The sequence below is a fragment of the Gadus chalcogrammus genome, chromosome 20 (assembly GCF_026213295.1).
Source record: "Gadus chalcogrammus isolate NIFS_2021 chromosome 20, NIFS_Gcha_1.0, whole genome shotgun sequence".
Classification (NCBI taxonomy): Eukaryota; Metazoa; Chordata; class Actinopteri; order Gadiformes; family Gadidae; genus Gadus; species Gadus chalcogrammus.
The window spans coordinates 880875-905002 of record NC_079431.1 but is presented as its reverse complement, the minus strand read 5'-3'; the positions used below and the strand labels follow the sequence as shown (position 1 = coordinate 905002).

The following is a 24128-nucleotide window of genomic DNA, read 5'->3' as shown; positions in this document are numbered from 1 at the left end:
CTTGTTTAGCCTTTTACAGATAAAACCTGACCCGTATGCCGTGACATTGTGTTTCAATGCCGTGACCCGGATTCGAACCGGAGTTGCTGCGGCCACAACGCAGAGTACTAACCACTATACGATCACGGCGAACTGCCAGGGCCGTGAAAATGGACTTCCATCAGTTTCATGTGTTGGAAACTCCTTTGGGTTCTTTAAGATGCAACACTTTTAAGTCCAGAAGGAGAATCCAGATGTGAAAGCAGATTGAAATCTACAGCAAATCAAAGAAATTAGGCTAAATTACAAATCAAATCAAAAACACAGAGCAACGACAACCGTCTACAAACCAAACACAACTTGTTTAGCCTTTTGCAGATAAAAGCTGACCCATATGCCGTGACATTGTGTTTCAATGCCGTGACCCGGATTCGAACCGGGGTTGCTGCGGCCACAACGCAGAGTACTAACCACTATACGATCACGGCGAGCTACCAGGGCTGACTTAGTACTCTTCCATCAGTTTAATCTGTTGTTACCTCGTTTGGGTTCTTTAAGATACAACACTTTCATGTCAGGAAGAAGAATCCAGATGTGAAAGCAGATAGAAATCGACAGCAAATCAAAGAATTTAGGCTAAATTACAAATCAAATCAAAAACACAGAGCAACGACAACCGTCTACAAACCAAACACAACTTGTTTAGCCTTTTACAGATAAAACCTGACCCGTATGCCGTGACATTGTGTTTCAATGCCGTGACCCGGATTCGAACCGGAGTTGCTGCGGCCACAACGCAGAGTACTAAACACTATACGATCACGGCGAACTGCCAGGGCTGGTAAAATGGACTTCCATCAGTTTCATGTGTTGGAAACTCATTTGGGTTCTTTAAGATGCAACACTTTTAAGTCCAGAAGGAGAATCCAGATGTGAAAGCAGATAGAAATCTTCAGCAAATCAAAGAAATTAGGCTAAATTACAAATCAAATCAAAAACACAGAGCAACGACAAGCGTCTACAAACCAAACACAGATAAATGCTGACCCATATGCCATGACATTGTGTTTCAATGCCGTGACCCTGATTCGAACCGGGGTTGCTGCGGCCACAACGCAGAGTACTAACCACTATACGATCACGGCGAACTGCCAGGGCCGTAAAAATGGACTGCCATCAGTTTCATGTGTTGGAAACTCATTTGGGTTCTTTAAGATGCAACACTTTTAAGTCCAGAAGGAGAATCCAGATGTGAAAGCAGATTCAAATCTACAGCAAATCAAAGAAATTAGGCTAAATTACAAATCAAATCAAAAACACAAAGCAACGACAACCGTCTACAAACCAAACACAACTTGTTTAGCCTTTTGCAGATAAATGCTGACCCATATGCCGTGACATTGTGTTTCAAAGCCGTGACCCGGATTCGAACCGGAGTTGCTGCGGCCACAACGCAGAGTACTAACCACTATACGATCACGGCGAACTGCCAGGGCTGACGTAGTGCTCTTCCATCAGTTTAAACTGTTGGTACCCTCGTTTAGGTTCTTTAAGAGACAACACTTTCATGTCAGGAAGAAGAATCCAGATGTGAAAGCAGATAGAAATCGACAGCAAATCAAAGAATTTAGGCTAAATTACAAATCAAATCAAAAACACAGAGCAACGACAACCGTCTACAAACCAAAAACAACTTGTTTAGCCTTTTACAGATAAAACCTGACTCGTATACCGTGACATTATGTTTCAATGCCGTCACCCGGATACGAACCGGGGTTGCTGAGGCCACAACGCAGAGTACTAACCACTATACGATCACGGCGAACTGCCAGGGCTGTGAAAATGGTCTTCCATCAGTTTCATGTGTTGGAAACTCATTTGGGTTATTTAAGATGCAACACTTTTAAGTCCAGAAGGAGAATCCAGATGTGAAAGCAGATAGAAATCTACAGCAAATTAAAGAAATTAGGCTAAATTACAAATCAAATCGAAAACTTACCCCATAAAAAACTCAGATCAGCTACAAATTTGTTCTTAAACACCATAATAGAGGAAATATGCACTTAAACAGAATAACCTATTACACCTAAGTGTTCAAAAGAAATATGCCTGTCCAAATGTAAACATAGAGCAACGACAACCGTCTACAGAGCAAACACAACTTGTCAAATGAAATGCGCCCATTCAAATGTAAACTCAGAGCAACGACAACCGTCTACAAACCAAACACAACTTATTTTGCCTTTTGCAGATTAATGCTGACCCATATGCCGTGACATTGTGTTTCAATGACGTGACCCGGATTCGAACCGGGGTTGCTGCGGCCACAACGCAGTGTACTAACCACTATACGATCACGGCGAGCTACCAGAGCTGACTTAGTACTCTTCCATCAGTTTCATCTGTTGCTACCTCGTTTGGGTTCTTTAAGATACAACACTTTCATGTCAGGAAGAAGAATCCAGATGTGAAAGCAGATAGAAATCTACAACAAATCAAAGAAATTAGGCTAAATTACAAATCAAATCAAAAACTTACCCCATAAAAAACTCAGATCAGCTACAAATTTGTTCTTAAACACCATAATAGAGGAAATATGCACTTAAACAGAATAACCTATGTCACTTAAGTATTCAAATGAAATATGCCTGTCCAAATGTAAACATAGAGCAACGACAACCGTCTACAGAGCAAACACAACTTGTCAAATGAAATTCCCCCGTCCAAATGTAAACTCAGAGCAACGACAACCGTCTACAAACCAAACACAACTTGTTTAGCCTTTTTCAGATAAAAGCTGACCCATATGCCGTGACATTGTGTTTCAATGCCGTGACCCGGATTCGAACCGGGGTTGCTGCGGCCACAACGCAGAGTACTAACCACTATACGATCACGGCGAGCTACCAGGGCTGACTTAGTACTCTTCCATCAGTTTCATCTGTTGGTACCTCGTTTGGGTTCTTTAAGATACAACACTTTCATGTCAGGAAGAAGAATCCAGATGTGAAAGCAGATAGAAATCGACAGCAAATCAAAGAATTTAGGCTAAATTACAAATCAAATCAAAAACACAGAGCAACGACAAGCGTCTACAAACCAAACACAACTTGTTTAGCCTTTTGCAGATAAATGCTGACCCATATGCCGTGACATTGTGTTTCAATGCCGTGACCCGGATTCGAACCGGGGTTGCTGCGGCCACAACGCAGAGTACTAACCACTATACGATCACGGCGAACTGCCAGGGCCGTAAAAATGGACTGCCATCAGTTTCATGTGTTGGAAACTCATTTGGGTTCTTTAAGATGCAACACTTTTAAGTCCAGAAGGAGAATCCAGATGTGAAAGCAGATTAAAATCTACAGCAAATCAAAGAAATTAGGCTAAATTACAAATCAAATCGAAAACGTACCCCATAAAAAACTACGATCAGCTACAAATTTGTTCTTAAACACCATAATAGAGGAAATATGCACTTAAACAGAATAACCTATGTCACTTAAGTATTCAAATGAAATATGCCTGTCCAAATGTAAACATAGAGCAACGACAACCGTCTACAGAGCAAACACAACTTGTCAAATGAAATTCCCCCGTCCAAATGTAAACTCAGAGCAACGACAACCGTCTACAAACCAAACCCAACTTGTTTAGCCTTTTGCAGATAAAAGCTGACCCATATGCCGTGACATTGTGTTTCAATGCCGTGACCCGGATTCGAACCGGGGTTGCTGCGGCCACAACGCAGAGTACTAACCACTATACGATCACGGCGAGCTACCAGGGCTGACGAAGTACTCTTCCATCAGTTTAATCTGTTGGTACCTCGTTTGGGTTCTTTAAGATACAACACTTTCATGTCAGGAAGAAGAATCCAGATGTGAAAGCAGATAGAAATCGACAGCAAATCAAAGAATTTAGGCTAAATTACAAATCAAATCAAAAACACAGAGCAACGACAACCGTCTACAAACCAAACACAACTTGTTTAGCCTTTTACAGATAAAACCTGACCCGTATGCCGTGACATTGTGTTTCAATACCGTGACCCGGATTCGAACCGGGGTTGCTGCGGCCACAACGCAGAGTACTAACCACTATACGATCACGGCGAACTGCCAGGGCCGTAAAAATAGACTGCCATCAGTTTCATGTGTTGGAAACTCATTTGGGTTCTTTAAGATGCAACACTTTTAAGTCCAGAAGGAGAATCCAGATGTGAAAGCAGATTCAAATCTACAGCAAATCAAAGAAATTAGGCTAAATTACAAATCAAATCGAAAACGTACCCCATAAAAAACTACGATCAGCTACAAATTTGTTCTTAAACACCATAATAGAGGAAATATGCACTTAAACAGAATAATAACCTATGTCACTTAAGTATTCAAATGAAATATGCCTGTCCAAATGTAAACATAGAGCAACGACAACCGTCTACAGAGCAAACACAACTTGTCAAATGAAATTCCCCCGTCCAAATGTAAACTCAGAGCAACGACAACCGTCTACAAACCAAACCCAACTTGTTTAGCCTTTTGCAGATAAAAGCTGACCCATATGCCGTGACATTGTGTTTCAATACCGTGACTCGGATTCGAACCGGGGTTGCTGCGGCCACAACGCAGAGTACTAACCACTATACGATCACGGCGAGCTACCAGTGCTGATGAAGTACTCTTCCATCAGTTTAATCTGTTGGTACCTCGTTTGGGTTCTTTAAGATACAACACTTTCATGTCAGGAAGAAGAATCCAGATGTGAAAGCAGATAGAAATCGACAGCAAATCAAAGAATTTAGGCTAAATTACAAATCAAATCAAAAACACAGAGCAACGACAACCGTCTACAAACCAAACACAACTTGTTTAGCCTTTTACAGATAAAACCTGACCCGTATGCCGTGACATTGTGTTTCAATACCGTGACCCGGATTCGAACCGGGGTTGCTGCGGCCACAACGCAGAGTACTAACCACTATACGATCACGGCGAACTGCCAGGGCCGTAAAAATAGACTGCCATCAGTTTCATGTCTTGGAAACTCATTTGGGTTCTTTAAGATGCAACACTTTTAAGTCCAGAAGGAGAATCCAGATGTGAAAGCAGATTAAAATCTACAGCAAATCAAAGAAATTAGGCTAAATTACAAATCAAATCGAAAACGTACCCCATAAAAAACTACGATCAGCTACAAATTTGTTCTTAAACACCATAATAGAGGAAATATGCACTTAAACAGAATAACCTATGTCACTTAAGTATTCAAATGAAATATGCCTGTCCAAATGTAAACATAGAGCAACGACAACCGTCTACAGAACAAACACAACTTGTCAAATGAAATTCCCCCGTCCAAATGTAAACTCAGAGCAACGACAACCGTCTACAAACCAAACACAACTTGTTTAGCCTTTTGTAGATAAAAGCTGACCCATTTGCCGTGACATTGTGTTTCAATGCCGTGACCCGGATTCGAACCGGGGTTGCTGCGGCCACAACGCAGAGTACTAACCACTATACGATCACGGCGAGCTACCAGAGCTGATGAAGTACTGTTCCATCAGTTTCATCTGTTGGTACCTCGTTTGGGTTCTTTAAGATACAACACTTTCATGTCAGGAAGGAGAATCCAGATGTGAAAGCAGATAGAAATCTACAGCAAATCAAAGAAATTAGGCTAAATTACAAATCAAATCAAAAACACAGAGCAACGACAACCGTCTACAAACCAAACACAACTTGTTTAGCCTTTTGCAGATAAAAGCTGACCCATATGCCGTGACATTGTGTTTCAATGCCGTGACCCGGATTCGAACCGGGGTTGCTGCGGCCACAACGCAGAGTACTAACCACTATACGATCACGGCGAACTGCCAGGGCCGTGAAAATGGACTTCCATCAGTTTCATGTGTTGGAAACTCATTTGGGTTCTTTAAGATGCAACACTTTTAAGTCCAGAAGGAGAATCCAGATGTTAAAGAACCCAAATGTGGTAGCAAGAGATGAAACTGATGGAAGAGCACTTCGACAGCCCGGGTAGCTCGCCGTGATCGTATAGTGGTTAGTACTCTGCGTTGTGGCCGCAGCAACCCCGGTTCGAATCCGGGTTACGGCATTGAAACACAATGTCACGGTATACGAGTCAACATTTATCTGTACAAGGTGTGGCAACCCGGCCCAGGTCAATTAAGGATATTGAGAGCACCTGAGGAACAAGTGGAGAAGCAGGGCTTAAATAGCCCGCTTCTCCATTCATTCGAGGCTCTCCCAGCCCTGGAGCTCCTGCACGGAGAGACCGGTCCTCGTGGGTGACGGGATTCCACCCACGAAGGAGGGGACCGTTGATTCATCCCAGGTTTTTTCGTTATTGTGTTTTGAGAGACCTTTATGTTTTTGGAATAAACATGCCTTCTTTTGGCTTTTCCTAACTAAATGGTGTCCTGTTTGGGAGGAGGTGGTTCGCTCAACGTGCCGGGTTGCCACAAAGGCTAAACAAGTTGTCTTTGGTTTGTAGAAGGTTGTCCTTGCTTTGTGTTTACATTTGGACGTGCATATTTCATTTGACAAGTTGTTTGTTTTTTTACATCGTCGTTGCTGTAGGTTTACATTTGGACGGGCATATTTCATTCGAACACTTAAGTGTCATAGGTTATTCTATTTAAGTGCATATTTCCTCTATTCTGGTGTTTAAGAACAAATTTGTAGCTGATCGTAGTTTTTTTATGGGGTACGTTTTCGATTTGATTTGTAAATTAGCCTAATTTCTTTGATTTGCTGTAGATTTTCTATCTGATTTAACGTCTGGATACTCCTTCTGGACTTGAGTGTTGCATCTTAAAGAACCCTATTTAGTTACCAACCCAGGAAACTGATCCAAGACCATTTTCACGGCCCTGGTAGTTCGCCGTGATCGTATAGTGGTTAGTACTCTGCGTTGTGGCCGCAGCAACCCCGGTTCGAATCCGGGTCACGGCATTGAAACACAATGTCACAGCATATGGGTCAGCTGATATATGCAAAAGGCTAAACAAGTTGTTTTTAGACGGTTGTCGTTGCCCTGTGTTTACATTTGGACGGGCAAATTTAATTCGACATGCGTTTGCTCTGTAGGCGGTTTTCGTTGCTCTATGTTTACATTTGGACGGGCATATTTCATTTGAACACTTAAGTGTCATTGGTTATTCTGTTTATGTGCATATTTCCACATTGTCACAGCAAATGGGTCAGCTTTTAGCTGGTCACCACGACAGGTCTCCACTCTGCACCCATCAGGCTGTTGAACTCCCATCTTCCTGTCTAACACTAACTGCTCTGATTAACTTTTTTTTATGAATTGCACACCTTTTACATTTATTCTACCATTCATGTAAATGCATTTTTATTATATTCTGATGTGTATTGAAATTATACTTTGTAGCTTACATAGTTTGTTTAATCTTTTATCAGTCATTGAATTTTAGGTTGCCTTTTACGATCTGGCTAGGGACAACAGATGGGAATTAGTATTTGCAGCTAACTGGCTTATTTACAGCAAGAAACTTGTCAATAAGCATTGTCCCCAACAACTAAATAAAAATAAACTTTCCTGGTGTTCCAATCCTAATAAGAACAAATATTTCTGCTTCCATTTTTTACTCTGGAAATCATGCAACTTTATTCATGAACAATGATACGCCAGAAGGTTGTGGAGCCCGAACCCACGCCAGACGAGTTGTAACAGTATGGCTGTTTAGCTGCTGGGAACGCGCAGAGGCTGGGGGATGGTGGGCGGTGGGGGACCAGTGTCGCGGTGGGGTCGGTGTGGAAGGGGATGGGGGACCAGTGTCGCGGTGGGGGTCGGTGTGGAAGGGGATGGGGGACCAGGTCGCGGTGGGGTCCGGTGTGGAAGGGGATGGGGGACCAGTGTCGCGGTGGGGTCGGTGTGGAAGGGGATGGGGGACCAGTGTCGCGGTGGGGTCGGTGTGGAAGGGGATGGGGGACCAGTGTCGCGGTGGGGTCGGTGTGGAAGGGGATGGGGGACCAGTGTCGCGGTGGGGTCGGTGTGGAAGGGGATGGGGGACCAGTGTCGCGACGTCGGGAGCAGGGTAGCCGATGTGTCGCTGTGCAAGGCACCTTAGGCTAACGCCGAGCTGGCCATCGCCTCACATGGACTCAGCCGGTGTGTGAATGTGTGATGAGGTTAGTGAAGAGGGGAGGTTAGGGTAGAGGGAAGAGGAGAGGTAAGGGTGCAGGGGAGGTTAGGTAGGTTGAGGTATAGGGGAGGTGGTAAGGTAGAGAGGTTAAGGTTGGAGGATATTGTTTGATGGTAATGTTTAGAAGTTAACTCATAATGGCAAGTATGAAACTTGCCATAATGCAAAACATACAGAAAAAGCCACACAACCAGGTAGAATTGGTTAAACATGATTTTAAATAAAAAAAACATTAGTATACATTTTACAAAGCGTTTGCACATTAAAACATTTTGGGGGAAGCGTTGTCGGATGTCCATCCACCCTTGAACACAAAGCGTATATCGTAAAACCAGCTCAACCATCTGTCCCTAACTCTGTCCCTAACACTGAACCCCGACGCCTTGAAGGACAAGGAACCCTCCCAGTGTGGAGAGGAAGGGGCCCTCCCAGTTTCGAGGAAGGAACCCTCGATGGAACACATTGGGAGCATCCCAACGTGCAGCACATGGTGACGTGCTGTGAGTGGAGCAGATTAATTCGCAGGCCAGCGAGGAGCTGTGATGAGGCGCCGTATGTTGACCTCTGAAACGTGGCAAGAGGAAAACAAAAAGATTTACTCCAAGACCGTATTTGACTGTCTAGGTAGTGCCATTTTATCAAAAGGTTATTACAACTGTAGTCAGTTAACACAACATCCATGTCATCTTCAGCAGTGGGCTACTGACCCGGAGGACTCCAGCAGGTCAGAGTTACAGTTGTGATGCAGCTCAGGTGTGTCTGCCCCAGAATGAACACGCCATTTCAACTGCACCTTAAAGATGGAATACATGGATAATACAATTATTCAGTTATTTAGCCGACCCTCCGAGCCAAAGAGACTTTCGGAATTCCGATGTGGTCATTCCATGTAGTCTGAGAACTCGGGGGTGGAACCCAGCACCATTTGATGGAGCCCAACACCCCATCCTGCCCCCTTAGAGTTCCATCAGCACCGACCCACCTTCCAGATGCATGCTCCTCCTTCAGCCCTCTCCGCAGTGGTCGTCCCCTGGAGTCGGGTGTCACTCGCCCCACCCAGAGATCCTTCACCAGGTAGGATCTCCCATCACCTGCCTCTGCCCTGCCTTCCTGTTGAGGACAAACAGGGCTGTTTGGCCTCAATGTCTGGGCACAATCGCAGTGGTAGTTTGAAGATCTGGCATCAATGGTAATCCTGTAATGTCTGGTAGCGAACAGTACAGTATCCCAGTACAAGTCCACCATGTTCAGTTCATGCAAACTTACCAGTACTACCGGTTGGCAGGTAGATTCATGGTCCTTCTCCAGATGCCCTGCTCCTCCATCAGCTCTCCTCCGCCAAGGACTCCGGGACTGTAACACAGTGGTTGTAGTTGAGCCATGGATGCCCTCTCTCAACCAAAGTCCTGGCTGGAGCGTTAATGACCAGTTATTTTATTCTTTCCAAATAGCCCTTGCATAGAAACAGTGGCAGATGCCAAGCATCTTCAGTTAGTAATCTGTCAAGTCTAAACACTTAAAAATTCAAGTTATTGAACATGCCGTTCAGTTATAGACAATTGAACGGCCTACCCCTGGTCGTCACATGACAGAACACAGTGTGGACTCCCAGATGGCCTTTACCTTCCAGAAAGCTCAGCAGTCACATCGTAGCCTCCAAGCGGATCCTGGTGATTCATCTACGTCATCTAGTAGCAATACAGTAAGAATATGAACAAAAACCTGTTTGCACCTCAGTAAACACCTTACATTTAAAGAACGACTTTCAGAACTCATGCGAGAAATCACGGACGCTGCAGCCTCACATGGAGAGCAACATTGTGAGTGAATAAATCCTATACACTCACAGCTCCATTGTCCCAGGGACTGTCCTCAAAAAAACGATGGCTGAAGAGACCGATGTCAGTCTAGTGGAGTGGCTAGTCTAGCAGCCTACTCTAGTACAGTGAGGTGGCAGTGAGGTACAATCACCTCAGTGTCTTGTCATTACCCCCACAAGGGACGTCCTTCACCTGCAGGTCCTCAGCACGGCTCCATCAGCTCCCCGCCACCACCGAGTCCTGGTCTGGAACAAACAGCAGTGATTTCGCCTCAAGTCCACCATGTTCAGTTCATGCAAACTTACAGTACTACTGGTTGGCAGGTAGAGTCAAGGTCTTCCTCCAGATGCATGGTTCCTTCAACAGCTCTCTTCAGCCAAGGATTCATGGTCTATCAAGCACATTAACATCAAATATACATAATTTAAAAACAATAATCATCAACATTGATGTTGACAATCGTACAAATATAATCTATTCATATAACAGCAAGTTAAATTACACTATCGAACACCACTTACACCGGTGCGATAGATCAGGGGTGACAGATCATTTGGAGAAGATCATAATAGTTATAGAAGATGGGTAAATAAGGTGGGTACCAATGTGAAACCTTTCATATCAAATGCTCACCTGTGGGGTTGGAGTGACATATTGCGCATCATACAGCTTCAAGACAGCAAGGCCTGGAGTTCCCCACTGTTAACACAACATTCACCCGTTTACAAACATCTTCAAATATTCAGTTATTTAGCCGACCCTCCGAGCCAGAGACTTTCGGAATTCCGATGTGGTCATTCCATGTAGTCTGAGAACTCGGGGGTGGAACCCAGCACCATTTGATGGAGCCCAACACCCCATCCTGCCCCCTTAGAGTTCCATCAGCACCGACCCACCTTCCAGATGCATGCTCCTCCTTCAGCCCTCTCCGCAGTGGTCGTCCCCTGGAGTCGGGTGTCACTCGCCCCACCCAGAGATCCTTCACCAGGTAGGATCTCCCATCACCTGCCTCTGCCCTGCCTTCCTGTTGAGGACAAACAGGGCTGTTTGGCCTCAATGGTCTGGGCACAATCGCAGTGGTAGTTTGAAGATCTGGCATCAATGGTAATCCTGTAATGTCTGGTAGCGAACAGTACAGTATCCCAGTACAAGTCCACCATGTTCAGTTCATGCAAACTTACCAGTGCTACCGGTTGGCAGGTAGATTCATGGTCCTTCTCCAGATGCCCTGCTCCTCCATCAGCTCTCCTCCGCCAAGGACTCCGGGACTGTAACACAGTGGTTGTAGTTGAGCCATGGACGCCCTCTCTCAACCAAAGTCCTGGCTGGAGCCTTAATGACCAGTTATTTTATTCTTTCCAAATAGCCCTTGCATAGAAACAGTGGCAGATGCCAAGCATCTTCAGTTCGTAATCTGTCAAGTCTAAACACTTAAAAATTCAAGTTATTGAACATGCCGTTCAGTTATAGACAATTGAACGGCCTACCCCTGGTCGTCACATGACAGAACACAGTGTGGACTCCCAGATGGCCTTTACCTTCCAGAAAGCTCAGCAGTCACATCGTAGCCTCCAAGCGGATCCTGGTGATTCATCTACGTCATCTAGTAGCAATACAGTAAGAATATGAACAAAAACCTGTTTGCACCTCAGTAAACACCTTACATTTAAAGAACGACTTTCAGAACTCATGCCAGAAATCACGGACGCTGCAGCCTCACATGGAGAGCAACATTGTGAATGAATAAATCCTATACACTCACAGCTCCATTGTCCCAGGGACTGTCCTCAAAAAAACGATGGCTGAAGAGACAGTCAGTCTAGTGGAGTGGCTAGTCTAGCAGCCTACTCTAGTACAGTGAGGTGGCAGTGAGGTACAATCACCTCAGTGTCTTGTCATTACCCCCACAAGGGACGTCCTTCACCTGCAGGTCCTCAGCACGGCTCCATCAGCGCCCCGCCACCACCGAGTCCTGGTCTGGAACAAACAGCAGTGATTTCGCCTCAAGTCCACCATGTTCAGTTCATGCAAACTTACAGTACTACTGGTTGGCAGGTAGAGTCAAGGTCTTCCTCCAGATGCATGGTTCCTTCAACAGCTCTCTTCAGCCAAGGATTCATGGTCTATCAAGCACATTATACATCATAATAGTTATAGAAGATAGGTAAATAAGGTGGGTACCAATGTGAAACCTTTCATATCAAATGCTCACCTGTGGGGTTGGAGTGACATATTGCGCATCATACAGCTTCAAGACAGCAAGGCCTGGAGTTCCCCACTGTTAACACAACATTCACCCGTTTACAAACATCACAACGTTGAGCATTTGCAACCATTTACTTGACTCAACTGGACAGCTATGCCATTTGTTTTTACGCAATTAAGCACGTTTACATTGAACCTTTCCTTTTGTTTCTGAAGTCTAGGAGACTAAAGAGTTAAGTTATTCAGCCAAAGCACTGAAGCAAAATTCAGCTCGTGAAAAACTAGTTACAATCTCGGCTCTGTAGCTGTAATTTAACTTCCATTTGGTTGGATATAACCGGGCCAATTACAGCCCAGGTATTTAAAGCACTAGCATTATCGATAGTAATTTATGATAGTAAAATGATACCAAGCCTCATTCAGCTGCTGGGTCGTTGAAGATCCAAAAAGCCGTAGTATGGAGATGCCGATCTCTGCATCATTTACGCGACCCGAAAATGTGTACGCCAAAAATGCGAGTCGCTTTTGGAGGACAATTATCAAAGTCGTTGTGCGGTATTTGTGGGATAACTTTAAACATAGTTCTTTTAAGTGTGCTGTACCTAGAGCAAAATAAATTTACCAAATATCGCAGATGGTTACCGATAGCAATGGGGAACTGCCAAATTACTTTAATTGGGTACGCTCATTAGTGATGCGGTTAACGCAAAGGCCGATATGGATCATACTGCCAGACGCCATAATAAGGTGCGGATGAGGTTACGCAAATCCCAATCGTACTGCCAGTTGCCCTCCCAGGTGACTCAACATCCACCATACGCAGTACTGCAGCCTTAGAGGTCCACAACATGCACAAAGCTAACCACCAACCTCCGCAGTAAGCCCAAACCCTGTCATACTGGAATCGTAACGTTCCAGTATGAACCACCCATAAGTAACGTAACCAGCACCTCACCTTGAGCGGAACGACGATGCGGAACGACGATGCACATCTTGGTGATTCTTTGGTCGTCTCGTTGCACAATACAGCCAACAGACTTACCGTAGACGATCTGGTAGTTTGTTGCCGTTGGTTTATGTACAAATCATTTTGACTAAACATTTCAGCTAACATTAACATTTAACTAATTAACAATGCTAGAGTACAAAATAAACTAATCTCATTTCTTTTGGCCACTTCCTCGCTTCATATCACATGAGCATCGCCATATTGATCCGGGTGTGGTCTGTCTGACAAGCGATGCATGCTAGGATACAGTGCTGTCGAAAGTCTACCGTTCTGTAGACATGCCCCCCACCCGTCATTTACGTGACCTGGAACATCCGTCAACACAGTGACAGGGAGTCCAAGGAGAAACACCATGAGTAGGATGGGAGGGCTCCTTCTCAGCGACTAGAATACACCACAGCGCTTAAGGGAGAGAACCAGTGCACATTTCAATATTCCTCTTCATAGATCTTGAAGATCCAGTGAGGATTTCTTCACCTCATCTGAAGAAGAGAAGAACTGCAGCTTGAAGAGAACCATAGTTGGGATGTTTCCAAGATGGTTTCTGATTCAAAGGGGAACCATCTCCCAGGTCCAGCTAGCCTCGTCCAATACATTAAAATTCAGCCCAAGAAAGACATGCATCCCAGCACAGGAGTCCAGAAGATACAATCCACAGGGCTTACCAGCCATCGATCACGTCGGGGTAGCAAGGGCAGCTACGGCGCAGTCTTTCAAGCATGAATGACCATTCACATTTTTCGTGATGCAAGTGTGAACACCAAGAATGCCACGTCACGTCGAACGACGGCCTTGCCCGGCTGAAGTCCCCCAGGCCAGGTCGAACCCCGACCACCTGAAGACCCCCAGGCCAGATCGAACCCCGTCCACCTGAAGACCCCCAGGCCAGGTCGAACCCTGTCCCCCTGAAGACCCCCAGGCCAGGTCGAACCCTGACCACCTCAAGAACAACCTGGCCAGGTAGAACACTGACCACCTGAAGACCCCCAGGCCAGGTCGAACCCTGACCACCTCAAGAACAACCAGGCCAGGTAGAACACTGACCACCCGAAGACCCCCAGGCCAGGTAGACCACCTGAAGATGTGAACAACCAGGTAGAACCCTGACCATGTGGAGAACCAGGTAAAACCCTGACCATGTGGAGAACCACCAGGTAGAACCCTGACCATGTGGAGAACCAGGTAAAACCCTGACCATGTGGAGGACAACCAGGTAGAACCCTGACCATGTGGAGAACCAGGTAGAACCCCGACCATGTGAAGAACAACCAGGTAGAACCCTGACCATGTGGAGATCAATCAGGTAGAACCCGGACCATGTGGAGATCAATCAGGTAGAACCCGGACCATGTGGAGAACAACCAGGTAGAACACGGACCATGTGGAGAACAACCAGGTAGAACCCGGACCATGTGGAGAACAACCAGGTAGAACCCGGACCACATGAAGAACCAGAGGCCAGCTAGAACCCGGACCACACCCACATGAAGAACCCCAGGCAAGGTAGAACCCTGGCCACCTGAAGAATCCTGGCCTCGCCCACACATGAATTACTATGCTAGGTTGAACTAGTCGTCAATTCTACGTTTGTCCAATATTCTTGAACACTTCCAACAGTGAACATCCAGTACTGACCACGGTCAGTCATTGGTTGTGCTGGGTGTGTACAAATTATAAACAAGGTTGACTCATGTCCCTGAAGTGACGTCCTGGCAGTCAATGGTTTCCTCAATGAGTATCCTTCAGATGTCCACTCTGCCACTTTGATGAGCCCGAGGACAGGATTTGATGGAAGTGGTGAGAAGGTGAACCCAGTGTTGGGGAGCAGGGCCTTGAACAGAGCAGTGTTGGGGAGCAGGGCCTTGAACAGAGCAGTGTTGGGGAGCAGGGCCTTGAACAGAGCAGTGTTGGGGAGCAGGGCCTTGAACAGAGCAGTGTTGGGGAGCAGGGCCTTGAACAGAGCAGTGTTGGGGAGCAGGGCCTTGAACAGAGCATAGGTTGGGGCAGGGCCTTGAACAGAGCAGTGTTGGGGAGCAGGGCCTTGAACAGAGCAGTGTTGGGGAGCAGGGCCTTGAACAGAGCAGTGTCGGGGTGCTTGGTCTTGAACAGAGCAGTGTCGGGGTGCTTGGTCTTGAACAGAGAAGCGTTGGGGTGCTTGGTCTTTAACAGAGCAGTGTCGGGGTGCTTGGTCTTGAACAGAGAAGCGTTGGGGTGCTTGGTCTTGAACAGAGAAGCGTTGGGGTGCTGGGTCGTGAACAGAGAAGCGTTGGGGTGCTGGGTCGTGAACAGAGAAGCGTTGGGGTGGTAGGTCTTTCATAGCACGATCCTCGTCGTCCCATCTGAGCAGCAGGTCGATGAGGCCTCTACTGGCTCAGAGGCAGGCCTTCCTCAGGTTGAACTGTAGAGTGGTGGACGAGACCAGCTGGCCCTGGAAGCTGGGTCCACTCAGATCAGACAACATCCCGGTAAGATCCCAACACAGACCCTTTTCGTAACTGCAGTTGTGCCCTCTCTACGGCTTCAAGATGTATGAGGGAGGGGAATGGTGAAAGGGGATTTATGGTTTTCTGGTGCAAGACCAAGATTGTGTTCAAGTTGATGAGGAAGAGCCCGCACATCTACCCCCGGGCGTTTATCCGTAGCCGAGACCCTGTCACCATCTTAAATGACGTTCCAGTTCTTGTAACCAATGTCACAGCGGCCTCTTTAACACTTGGTTTCTCCTGGTGGTACTCTACCGAGCTGACAGTCTTTCAGACAACGCGGGACCATAGCATGAATCTCTGATCACTCAAACCACACCCTCGTCAGTGTGACAAAACGCATGGGATATTAGATGGAAAGTTAAGGCGAAGGAGGCTGAACGAAAATATGAACACAACTGTGGAGTAAGTTTTGGCTGTACTCTGAGAAACCCTATTTCTTACTATTCAACAAAACTCACTGAGAACCTCCACTAAACCAATTCTAATGAGACAGCATTCACAACTAATCATTAAAACCTAACCCTAAAATAAAGAATAATAAACCTACACACCTTTCCAACCACATCCAACCAATGCCCAAGCATGAAGAGGAAATATCTGGACTTACAGTTCAGTTTCTTCTTCGAGGATCGATTGTGATACTCACGGAATCGCAGTTTCTCCTTCTTGACCTGTGAAGGACAGCAACAAGCTGGTTCGTTATAGAGCTCAAATGAATACGTCGGCAAAGCTGCCTCATGTTCACCTCAGTGGTGCAAACTGGTGATGGCCCAAAAGGCTGACGAATGCACGGCGCGCAGCCCCTTCCTAGGACTCATGCTACATTTTTCCAAACAAACGGCGTAAGACACAAAAGCTTGTCAGTGATGTTCACACAGACTATATGAAGCAGTGCTTACAATAATTACCACTCATATCCATAGGAAGCATTTACAAATAAAGCAAAAATAGATTAAAATACAAAAACAATTATTTAATAATAATCCAAAAATCCACACATTCAAGGGTTTAATAAGAACATGGAGTGCCCAATGCATGATAAGGCGCAAGGAGCAGAAAAAGTTGGCAATGGTGCTCATTTTTAGTTTAAAAAGAACCCGGCAGTACTTTATCAGCTGAGGGCGTTTTCATTGCAATAACAACGTGAGCTAATCTAGAGTTATAACCAATGCGTTTCAGTAACTAAATACAAAAAAGGGAAAGATGGTAATTAGAGTGAAAATGACCCAAAGGAAATTTAATAAAACTCAAATTTGTCATTCATTATATTTTACAACCATTTGATTATCCAAACAGTCTTTTTTCCTTTCATCACTTTAGTGGTCAGTGACGGACTGGACGGTCTGGCATTCGGGCAGATGCCAGAGTGCTAGCGCTAGTAGCACCAGCCCTAGCACTAATGTTCAAGACACTGAGCAAACAGTCCAGGGAGTAAGACAGGAGGAACAGTGAGGACAGTCAGTCTTTATGCATATTAAAGTTAGAGTTCATCACCAATGGTGGCTACAACAAGTGCGTGTTATTGCCGTGCATGTGAGAGTTATATCTGTGTGTTGCGGGCACGCGCGTGCGTGTGCGCGTCCCCGTGTGGGCCGCTGGTGGGTGAAAACAGACATGAAAATGCCAGGGCCGATTTTTAATCCCAGTCCGTCACTGTTAGTGGTACAGAACTGCATTATTTAGCTCACACTGCCATCCATTTGCCTTAACATGCCACAGCTTAGTGGCTAAGAAAATATAGGTCACAGAATCTTGGACAGGACAAAATAAATATCATGGATAATACACTACTACATTTACAACAGTGTAGACTATAACCCAGATAAAAGGGTTAAGTTATAAACAATTGATTACTTCTTTAAGAGCTAGAGACTACCCAAAATGTGTTTAATCGCCCCTGCTGCCAATTAATTCCAATTCCATCATCCAGAACCAATATTAAACATCTCAAGTAAGCCTAGCACAAAAATATAGGTTCTACTCACAGCAGGTCCAGATCTTGCGGTCCGTTTTACTTCAAAAAGTGTTCGTTACCTCTCGGTTAACCTGGAGAACAGACGACCGGATGTGTCATTAGTTGGAAACTCCTACCAAGTTCTGTTTCAACTTCTAAAATAACATCGACACCGTACCTGGGAGACATTAGACGGCTGCTGGGAGAACGAACTGTTGGGTTTTAGCTCCCGCAGGATAGGTAATCAGAGCACACTGAGCACGAGGCGTAACAGGTGAACTAATCAGCGCGGAGTGGGGCCATAACTAGTGGAACCACGTGCAAGTGCGTCCCCTCGGGTTGCCTTGGTAACAGTGAGATAATCAATTTTACCAAAAAAAAATTGCCAGGCAAACACAAATCGCATGGCCATGCAAAGACACACGCAATGTTTTGCGGGTGCTGTGGGTGTCGCCACATGTCACCTTCTTATTATATAATATATAGGCCTATATGTATAATACATAGGCCTATTACATTGTTTTGTTTTGTCTTGTGTTGTTTTATTTAATTTCTTATTGCTTATGTTTCTTTATTATTTATTTATTTATTTAGTTTTTCCACAATTGTCTTTGTGTTTTTTAAAATGTATGATGAATATATGCTCTGTAAGGTGACCTGGGTGTTTTGAAAGGCGCCTCTAAATTAAATGTATTATTATTATTATTATTACATATACGTAATTTATTTATTCATTATTATATGTATTTAATTATTATAATTATATATTTATTTATTTGCATTAATATTATTTATTTATTTAATCTTAGATTCGGTAGGACAACAATCATTTTGACCGAAGTCTTAACACGTGAATTGATCCGCGGTGGGGAGGGGGTGGGGAGAAAGCGATAGTTATGTTATTATAACTCTAGTTCTAAGATTGTAGGCTATGCACCTGATCCCGATTAGACATCATCAAATGATTCTTGGTGGGGACAATTGATCCATGAAGTTCTTAAATAAAAAATAAATCTACTGCAAATCAAACAAAATAAGCTAATATACTAATCAAATCGAAAACGCACCCCATATAAAACTATGATCAGCTACAAATCTGTTCTTATACGGCCAGAATAGAGGAAATTTGCACTTAAACAAAATTACCTATGGGTCTTAAGTGTTCAAATAATTATTGGCAACCTTTTACAAACCAACCACAACATGTTTAGCATTTTGCTGATAAAAGCAGTCCCTTATGCCGTGACATTGTGTTTCAATGCCGTGACCCGGATTCGAACCGGGGTTGCTGCGGCCACAACGCAGAGTACTAACCACTATACGATCACGGCGAGCTACCAGGGATGTGAGAGATCGAGTTCTCTCACATTTAATATGGACTTATAAGTGTAAGACACAACACTTATAAGTCCAGAAGGAGAATCCAGATGTTAAAGCAGATAGAAATCGACAGCAGATCAAACAACATAAACTAAAATACAAATCAAATCGAAAAAAAACAACATATAAAACTATGGTCAGCTACAAATGTGTTCTTATACTCGAGAATAGAGGAAGTATGCCCTTAAACAGAATAACCTATGACACTTAAGTGTTCAAATGAAATGTGCATGTCCAAAGACCAAATGTGAACACAGCATTTGCGACCTTCTACAACAACGTTTTTAGCCTTTTGCTGATAAAAGCAGTCCCATATGCCGTGACATTGTGTTTCAATGCCGTGACCCGGATTCGAACCGGGGTTGCTGCGGCCACAACGCAGAGTACTAACCACTATACGATCACGGCGAGCTACCAGGGATGTGTGTGAACGTGTTCTCTCACATTTTATCTGGACTTACAAGTGTAAGATACAACACTTATAAGTCCAGAAGGAGAATCCAGATGTTAAAGCAGATAGAAATCGACAGCAAATCAAACAACATAAACTAAAATACAAATCAAATCGAAAAAAAACAACATATAAAACTATGGTCAGCTACAAATGTGTTCTTATACTCGAGAATAGAGGAAGTATGCCTTAAACAGAATAACCTATGACACTTAAGTGTTCAAATGAAATGTGCATGTCCAAAGACCAAATGTGAATACAGCATTTGCGACCTTCTACAATTCTACCACAACGTTTTTAGCCTTTTGCTGATAAAAGCAGACCCATATGCCGTGACATTGTGTTTCAATGCCGTGACCCGGATTCGAACCGGGGTTGCTGCGGCCACAACGCAGAGTACTAACCACTATACGATCACGGCGAGCTACCAGGGCCGTGAAAAGCTGTCTGTCAGTGTGTAACTCTGTGTACCTCATGGGGGGGTCTGTACGAGCGGAATCTGGTAGGATCTGATCTGGTAGTCACTAATGAGAGCCAAGCCTCTGTTCTACTGAACAATTCACATCCTCTGGAATAGGACCGTTTAAGTGGTTCTAAATATAACCGCCAGCTAAAACCTTAACGTTACACCTCACAGGTATACGCGCTCGAACGGACAGTTGAATGTGAGTCATATATGCCCGTTATATAAATCAGCTGATCTTATCTGTTTACAATCTTCAAAAATAACAGTTTCAATAGTCAGTGTACTATAAGAAGTGATCGCGTATGAAACTTCCAAAGTCAGAACATGAACATGTCCTTCACTCCTTCTGATGCTCCCACCGCGGGAGGTCGCTGCGGCTGCAGGAACCCTGAGCCGCCGAATACATGCGCTCTGCTCCCTGAGATCCGAACTCAGAAGTTTGAAACCGCGCACAACATCCTTCCCATCCACTGCGTTCATATAACTGGTGCTTTTATTTAGAGCGGTTCAGTCTCATAACTCGGATGTGCTGCGTTGCTGCAAGTGGGATTGACTGGATAATACAAAATGGGAGAGCTGTTTTGGAATTAGAGTAGACACTTTTCAACTACTATCTTCTGAGGAGAACTCTTCCACACTCTGCTTTGTATTATTATATGTAGGCTTCATAAGGTGCAAGAGGTAAGTCTCTCTCCAGCTTTTTAATCTGAAATGTAGGCCTGTACAAAATATAGCCATGCAACCAAAAAAATATTTACAACATTTTGGGGGCAATAGACTACTATTTTTTTTAATGTTTAACTAACGTTGTAAATGTACATTGTCTTGCTAGGATTTTATGGGAACAAAAAACTTCTTAAAATATCTTCCTTGTGTTTTGAATGCAAACAATTCTTCAGATGTTATTTACACAGACACCACTATTCTGGTGCATCGTCATACGTATATCGATTTTTCTTTAACCATTTGGCATATCCAAAGTGGACTGTTGTTTATGTTTCCTGACTCGAAACGGCCTTTAAGGTTCACACTAGTCCTGCTTAAAGTGTTCCCTTGATGAAGGCAGATGAAGCCCGTTTAACCTCTCCGAGACCACCTAATAAGAGCCTGCGGGACCCCTGTCTGATGTGAACAGTGACGGCGTCTGGAACCCAACCTACGCCCCCCTCCCTCACACTGCCTCCGTGTTCCCAGCCAACATGAGCCGGTCCTACAGGCTGCTGCAGCAGTGTCTGTCCCTCCTGATGGTGGTCCGACTGCAGGGTGAGTGAGACCCCCCTCAGGGGTCAACCCCCCCCCACCACCGCTTACCGCAGAAGCCTCAAGACTCACTTGTTCAGAGTTCACGACTCTGCATAGCCCCCCCCCCCCACACACACACACACACACACACACACACACACCTGTTACGCACCTATTGTATGTTGTACGTCCTTGCACTTCAAAAACAGTACTTAGCATTGTGTAGCGTCTTACCCTAGTTATCTCTGTTGTATACGGGGAATGGGTTAACCTAGTGATAGTTAGTGCTTGGCACTTTGTTCTATGAACATCCTTACTGCACCCACAGAGATATGTTGTTGTTCCTCTTTCTTCTGACTAACGTACGTATTGTGAGTGGCTTTGGATCAAGCGTCTGCTGAAGGCCCTGGATGTCCAGGTAATGTTTGAGCCGCTGCTACCCCCCCCCAGGCAGGGTGACGGCCCCGGAGCGCCAGGAGGCCCCGGTGGAGTCTCCCTTCACCCTCAGCTGCTCCCTGGCCCGCGAGCGGCCCGGCGACGCCGTGAGGCAGGTGCGCTGGCTGGACGTCCAGAACCAGACGCTGCTAACCTACCAGCCCGGGCAGACGGACAGCGTGAGCGGCCAGCAGCACGTGGAGCTGGCCCCCGCCCCCAAGGACTCCTCCGCCATCACCATCCGCAGGGTGGGATTCCGCGACGAGGGCTGCTACACCTGCATCTTCGACCTGCTGCCCAGCGGCTCGCAACAGGGAACCACCTGCCTCACCGTCACCTGTGAGGACCATAAAGCACACAACACGGGATTACAACACACAACACGGGATTACAACACACAACACGGGATTACAACACACAACACGGGATTAAAACACACAACACAGGATTAGAGATACACAACACAGGACTACAACACACAACACAGGATTAAAGCACACAACACAGGATTAAAACACACAACACGGGATTACAAAGCACAACACAGGATTAAAACACACAACACGGGATTACAACACACAACACGGGATTACAACACCAACACAGGGATTACAACACACAACACGGGATTACAACACACAACACGGGATTAAAACACACAACACAGGATTAGAGTACACAACACAGGATTACAACACACAACACAGGATTAAAGCACACAACACAGGATTAAAACACACAACACGGGATTAAAGCACACAACACGGGATTAAAACACACAACACGGGATTACAACACACAACACAGGATTACAACACACAACACGGGATTACAACACACAACACGGGATTAAAACACACAACACAGGATTACAACACACAACACAGGGATTACAACACACAACACGGGATTAAAACAAACAACACAGGATTAGAGTACACAACACAGGATTACAACACACAACACAGGATTACAACACACAACACGGGATTACAACACACAACACAGGATTAAAACACACAACACGGGATTACAACACACAACACGGGATTAGAGTACACAACACAGGATTAAAACACACAACACGGGATTAGAGTACACAACACAGGATTAAAACACACAACACGGGATTAGAGTACACAACACAGGATTAAAACACACAACACAGGATTACAACACACAACACGGGATTAAAACACACAACACGGGATTACAACACACAACACGGGATTAGAGTACACAACACAGGATTAAAGCACACAATACAGGATTAAAACACACAACACAATATTATAACACGCTGCACAGGATTAAAACAGACAACACAGGATTACAACACACAACACGGATTAAAGTACACAACACGGGATTAAAACACACAACACAGGATTAAAACACAACACGGGATTAAAACACACAACACAGGATTAAAGCACACAACACAGGATTACAACACACAACACGGGATTAAAACAGACAACACGGGATTACAACACAACACAGGATTAAAACAGACAACACGGGATTACAACACAGGATTAAAACAGACAACACGGGATTACAACACACAATACGGGATTACAACACACAACACAGGATTAAAGCACACAACACAGGTTTAAAACACACAACACAGGTTTAAAACACAACACAGCATTAAAACTCACTGAATACCTACACAACCCAGAATAAATAACAAACACATATTTAAGATACATCCAGGATTAATACACACAGAACACGTTTAGGGACTAAAACACACAACACAGGTTTGAAACAGAAAACAGTACATCACAAGGATGCTACTGTCAGAAGTCCTGCCTTCAGCTACAGGTCTCCTGAGGAGCACATCATTCTAATGGTTCATAAAGGTTCATAATGTCACGCCTGAAGTCACTTCCCATTATCTGATCTGCTGTTCTTGGCGTTGTGAGGTTCGGGAGGCTACGTTGGAAGCTTGGCTGAGACCCACCCTTCCCAACCTCCTAAAGTCTCCACAGAGAGACCATCCACATACTGTGGCGGGCCAGAGACACAGAACTTAACGTCCTCTGGTCTGCACTGTGTAGTCTGCTGGGAGTCTACCGTGTGGCGCTATGGGAGGAGGGAGGGAGGGAGGGAGAGGGCTCTGATTTTTAGATTTGAAAAGGTCTTTATTGAAATACTGCATGGAATATCTGAAATGATACATGTTAAGAAAAGGTCATAGAAGAAATCAGGAATGTAGCCAGATTCCCTTCCACAGCACACTCCGAAAACACATTCCAACACAATTCTCTGAGTTATGACAACTTTATTTTTTCCCTGTTCGAGAGAGAGTGGAGAGACAGAAAGCGAGAGAGACAGAGAGCGAGAGAATGAGACAGAGAGAGACCGAGGCAGAGAGAGACCGAGGCAGAGAGAGGGAGAGAGAGAGAGACAGAGACAGAGAGAGAGAGAGAGACAGAGAGACAGAGAGGGATTCTGCTAACCAGAAACATCTGTTCATAAATGCCTGTCAGTGT

The 24128-nt window shown here is 44.9% G+C and overlaps 1 protein-coding gene, 2 long non-coding RNA genes and 13 other non-coding genes across 22 annotated transcripts in view; 3 read left to right on the top strand and 13 right to left on the bottom strand.

Moving 5' to 3' along the window:
• Positions 1-395: 395 nt before the first annotated feature.
• trnah-gug (transfer RNA histidin (anticodon GUG)) lies at positions 396-467 on the bottom strand. The gene has a single exon. It is a non-coding gene; the product is annotated as a tRNA-His (tRNA).
• A 2340-nt stretch (positions 468-2807) lies between these two features.
• Positions 2808-2879, bottom strand: trnah-gug (transfer RNA histidin (anticodon GUG)). Its single transcript has one exon. It is a non-coding gene; the product is annotated as a tRNA-His (tRNA).
• Positions 2880-3145: 266 nt separating this feature from the next.
• On the bottom strand, positions 3146-3217 carry trnah-gug (transfer RNA histidin (anticodon GUG)). Its single transcript has one exon. It is a non-coding gene; the product is annotated as a tRNA-His (tRNA).
• Positions 3218-3684: 467 nt separating this feature from the next.
• Positions 3685-3756, bottom strand: trnah-gug (transfer RNA histidin (anticodon GUG)). The gene has a single exon. It is a non-coding gene; the product is annotated as a tRNA-His (tRNA).
• A 266-nt stretch (positions 3757-4022) lies between these two features.
• trnah-gug (transfer RNA histidin (anticodon GUG)) lies at positions 4023-4094 on the bottom strand. The gene has a single exon. It is a non-coding gene; the product is annotated as a tRNA-His (tRNA).
• Positions 4095-4902: 808 nt separating this feature from the next.
• Positions 4903-4974, bottom strand: trnah-gug (transfer RNA histidin (anticodon GUG)). Its single transcript has one exon. It is a non-coding gene; the product is annotated as a tRNA-His (tRNA).
• Positions 4975-5441: 467 nt separating this feature from the next.
• On the bottom strand, positions 5442-5513 carry trnah-gug (transfer RNA histidin (anticodon GUG)). The gene has a single exon. It is a non-coding gene; the product is annotated as a tRNA-His (tRNA).
• A 266-nt stretch (positions 5514-5779) lies between these two features.
• On the bottom strand, positions 5780-5851 carry trnah-gug (transfer RNA histidin (anticodon GUG)). Its single transcript has one exon. It is a non-coding gene; the product is annotated as a tRNA-His (tRNA).
• A 176-nt stretch (positions 5852-6027) lies between these two features.
• On the top strand, positions 6028-6099 carry trnah-gug (transfer RNA histidin (anticodon GUG)). The gene has a single exon. It is a non-coding gene; the product is annotated as a tRNA-His (tRNA).
• Positions 6100-6887: 788 nt separating this feature from the next.
• On the top strand, positions 6888-6959 carry trnah-gug (transfer RNA histidin (anticodon GUG)). Its single transcript has one exon. It is a non-coding gene; the product is annotated as a tRNA-His (tRNA).
• Positions 6960-8338: 1379 nt separating this feature from the next.
• Positions 8339-15928, bottom strand: LOC130373126 (uncharacterized). Of its 7 annotated transcripts, none has more exons than XR_008893475.1 (13): positions 12209-15928; positions 12034-12119; positions 11880-11973; positions 11535-11599; positions 11178-11264; positions 10893-11020; positions 10630-10695; positions 10148-10387; positions 9800-9864; positions 9443-9529; positions 9159-9286; positions 8884-8969; positions 8339-8740 (listed from the first exon to the last, which is right to left on the bottom strand). It is a non-coding gene; the product is annotated as an uncharacterized LOC130373126 (long non-coding RNA). The 7 variants fall into 7 exon arrangements; XR_008893473.1 differs by having other exon boundaries at positions 8340-8740; positions 10148-10241; positions 10302-10387; positions 11880-12119; XR_008893472.1 differs by having other exon boundaries at positions 10893-11039; positions 11880-12119.
• Positions 15929-15980: 52 nt separating this feature from the next.
• On the bottom strand, positions 15981-17873 carry LOC130373129 (uncharacterized). Its single transcript, XR_008893479.1, has 3 exons — positions 17829-17873; positions 17682-17742; positions 15981-16367 (listed from the first exon to the last, which is right to left on the bottom strand). It is a non-coding gene; the product is annotated as an uncharacterized LOC130373129 (long non-coding RNA).
• Positions 17874-18909: 1036 nt separating this feature from the next.
• On the bottom strand, positions 18910-18981 carry trnah-gug (transfer RNA histidin (anticodon GUG)). Its single transcript has one exon. It is a non-coding gene; the product is annotated as a tRNA-His (tRNA).
• A 385-nt stretch (positions 18982-19366) lies between these two features.
• Positions 19367-19438, bottom strand: trnah-gug (transfer RNA histidin (anticodon GUG)). Its single transcript has one exon. It is a non-coding gene; the product is annotated as a tRNA-His (tRNA).
• A 392-nt stretch (positions 19439-19830) lies between these two features.
• trnah-gug (transfer RNA histidin (anticodon GUG)) lies at positions 19831-19902 on the bottom strand. The gene has a single exon. It is a non-coding gene; the product is annotated as a tRNA-His (tRNA).
• zgc:113337 (uncharacterized protein LOC503741 homolog) overlaps positions 19901-24128 on the top strand; it is a 5309-nt gene continuing 1081 nt past the window's right edge. The window contains exons 1-3 of the mRNA XM_056580301.1: positions 19901-20628; positions 21083-21210; positions 21640-21963. Of these exons, the coding sequence (XP_056436276.1) occupies positions 21147-21210; positions 21640-21963 (388 nt within the window). The 5' untranslated portion in view covers positions 19901-20628; positions 21083-21146. The remainder of the gene's footprint in view (positions 20629-21082; positions 21211-21639; positions 21964-24128) is intronic.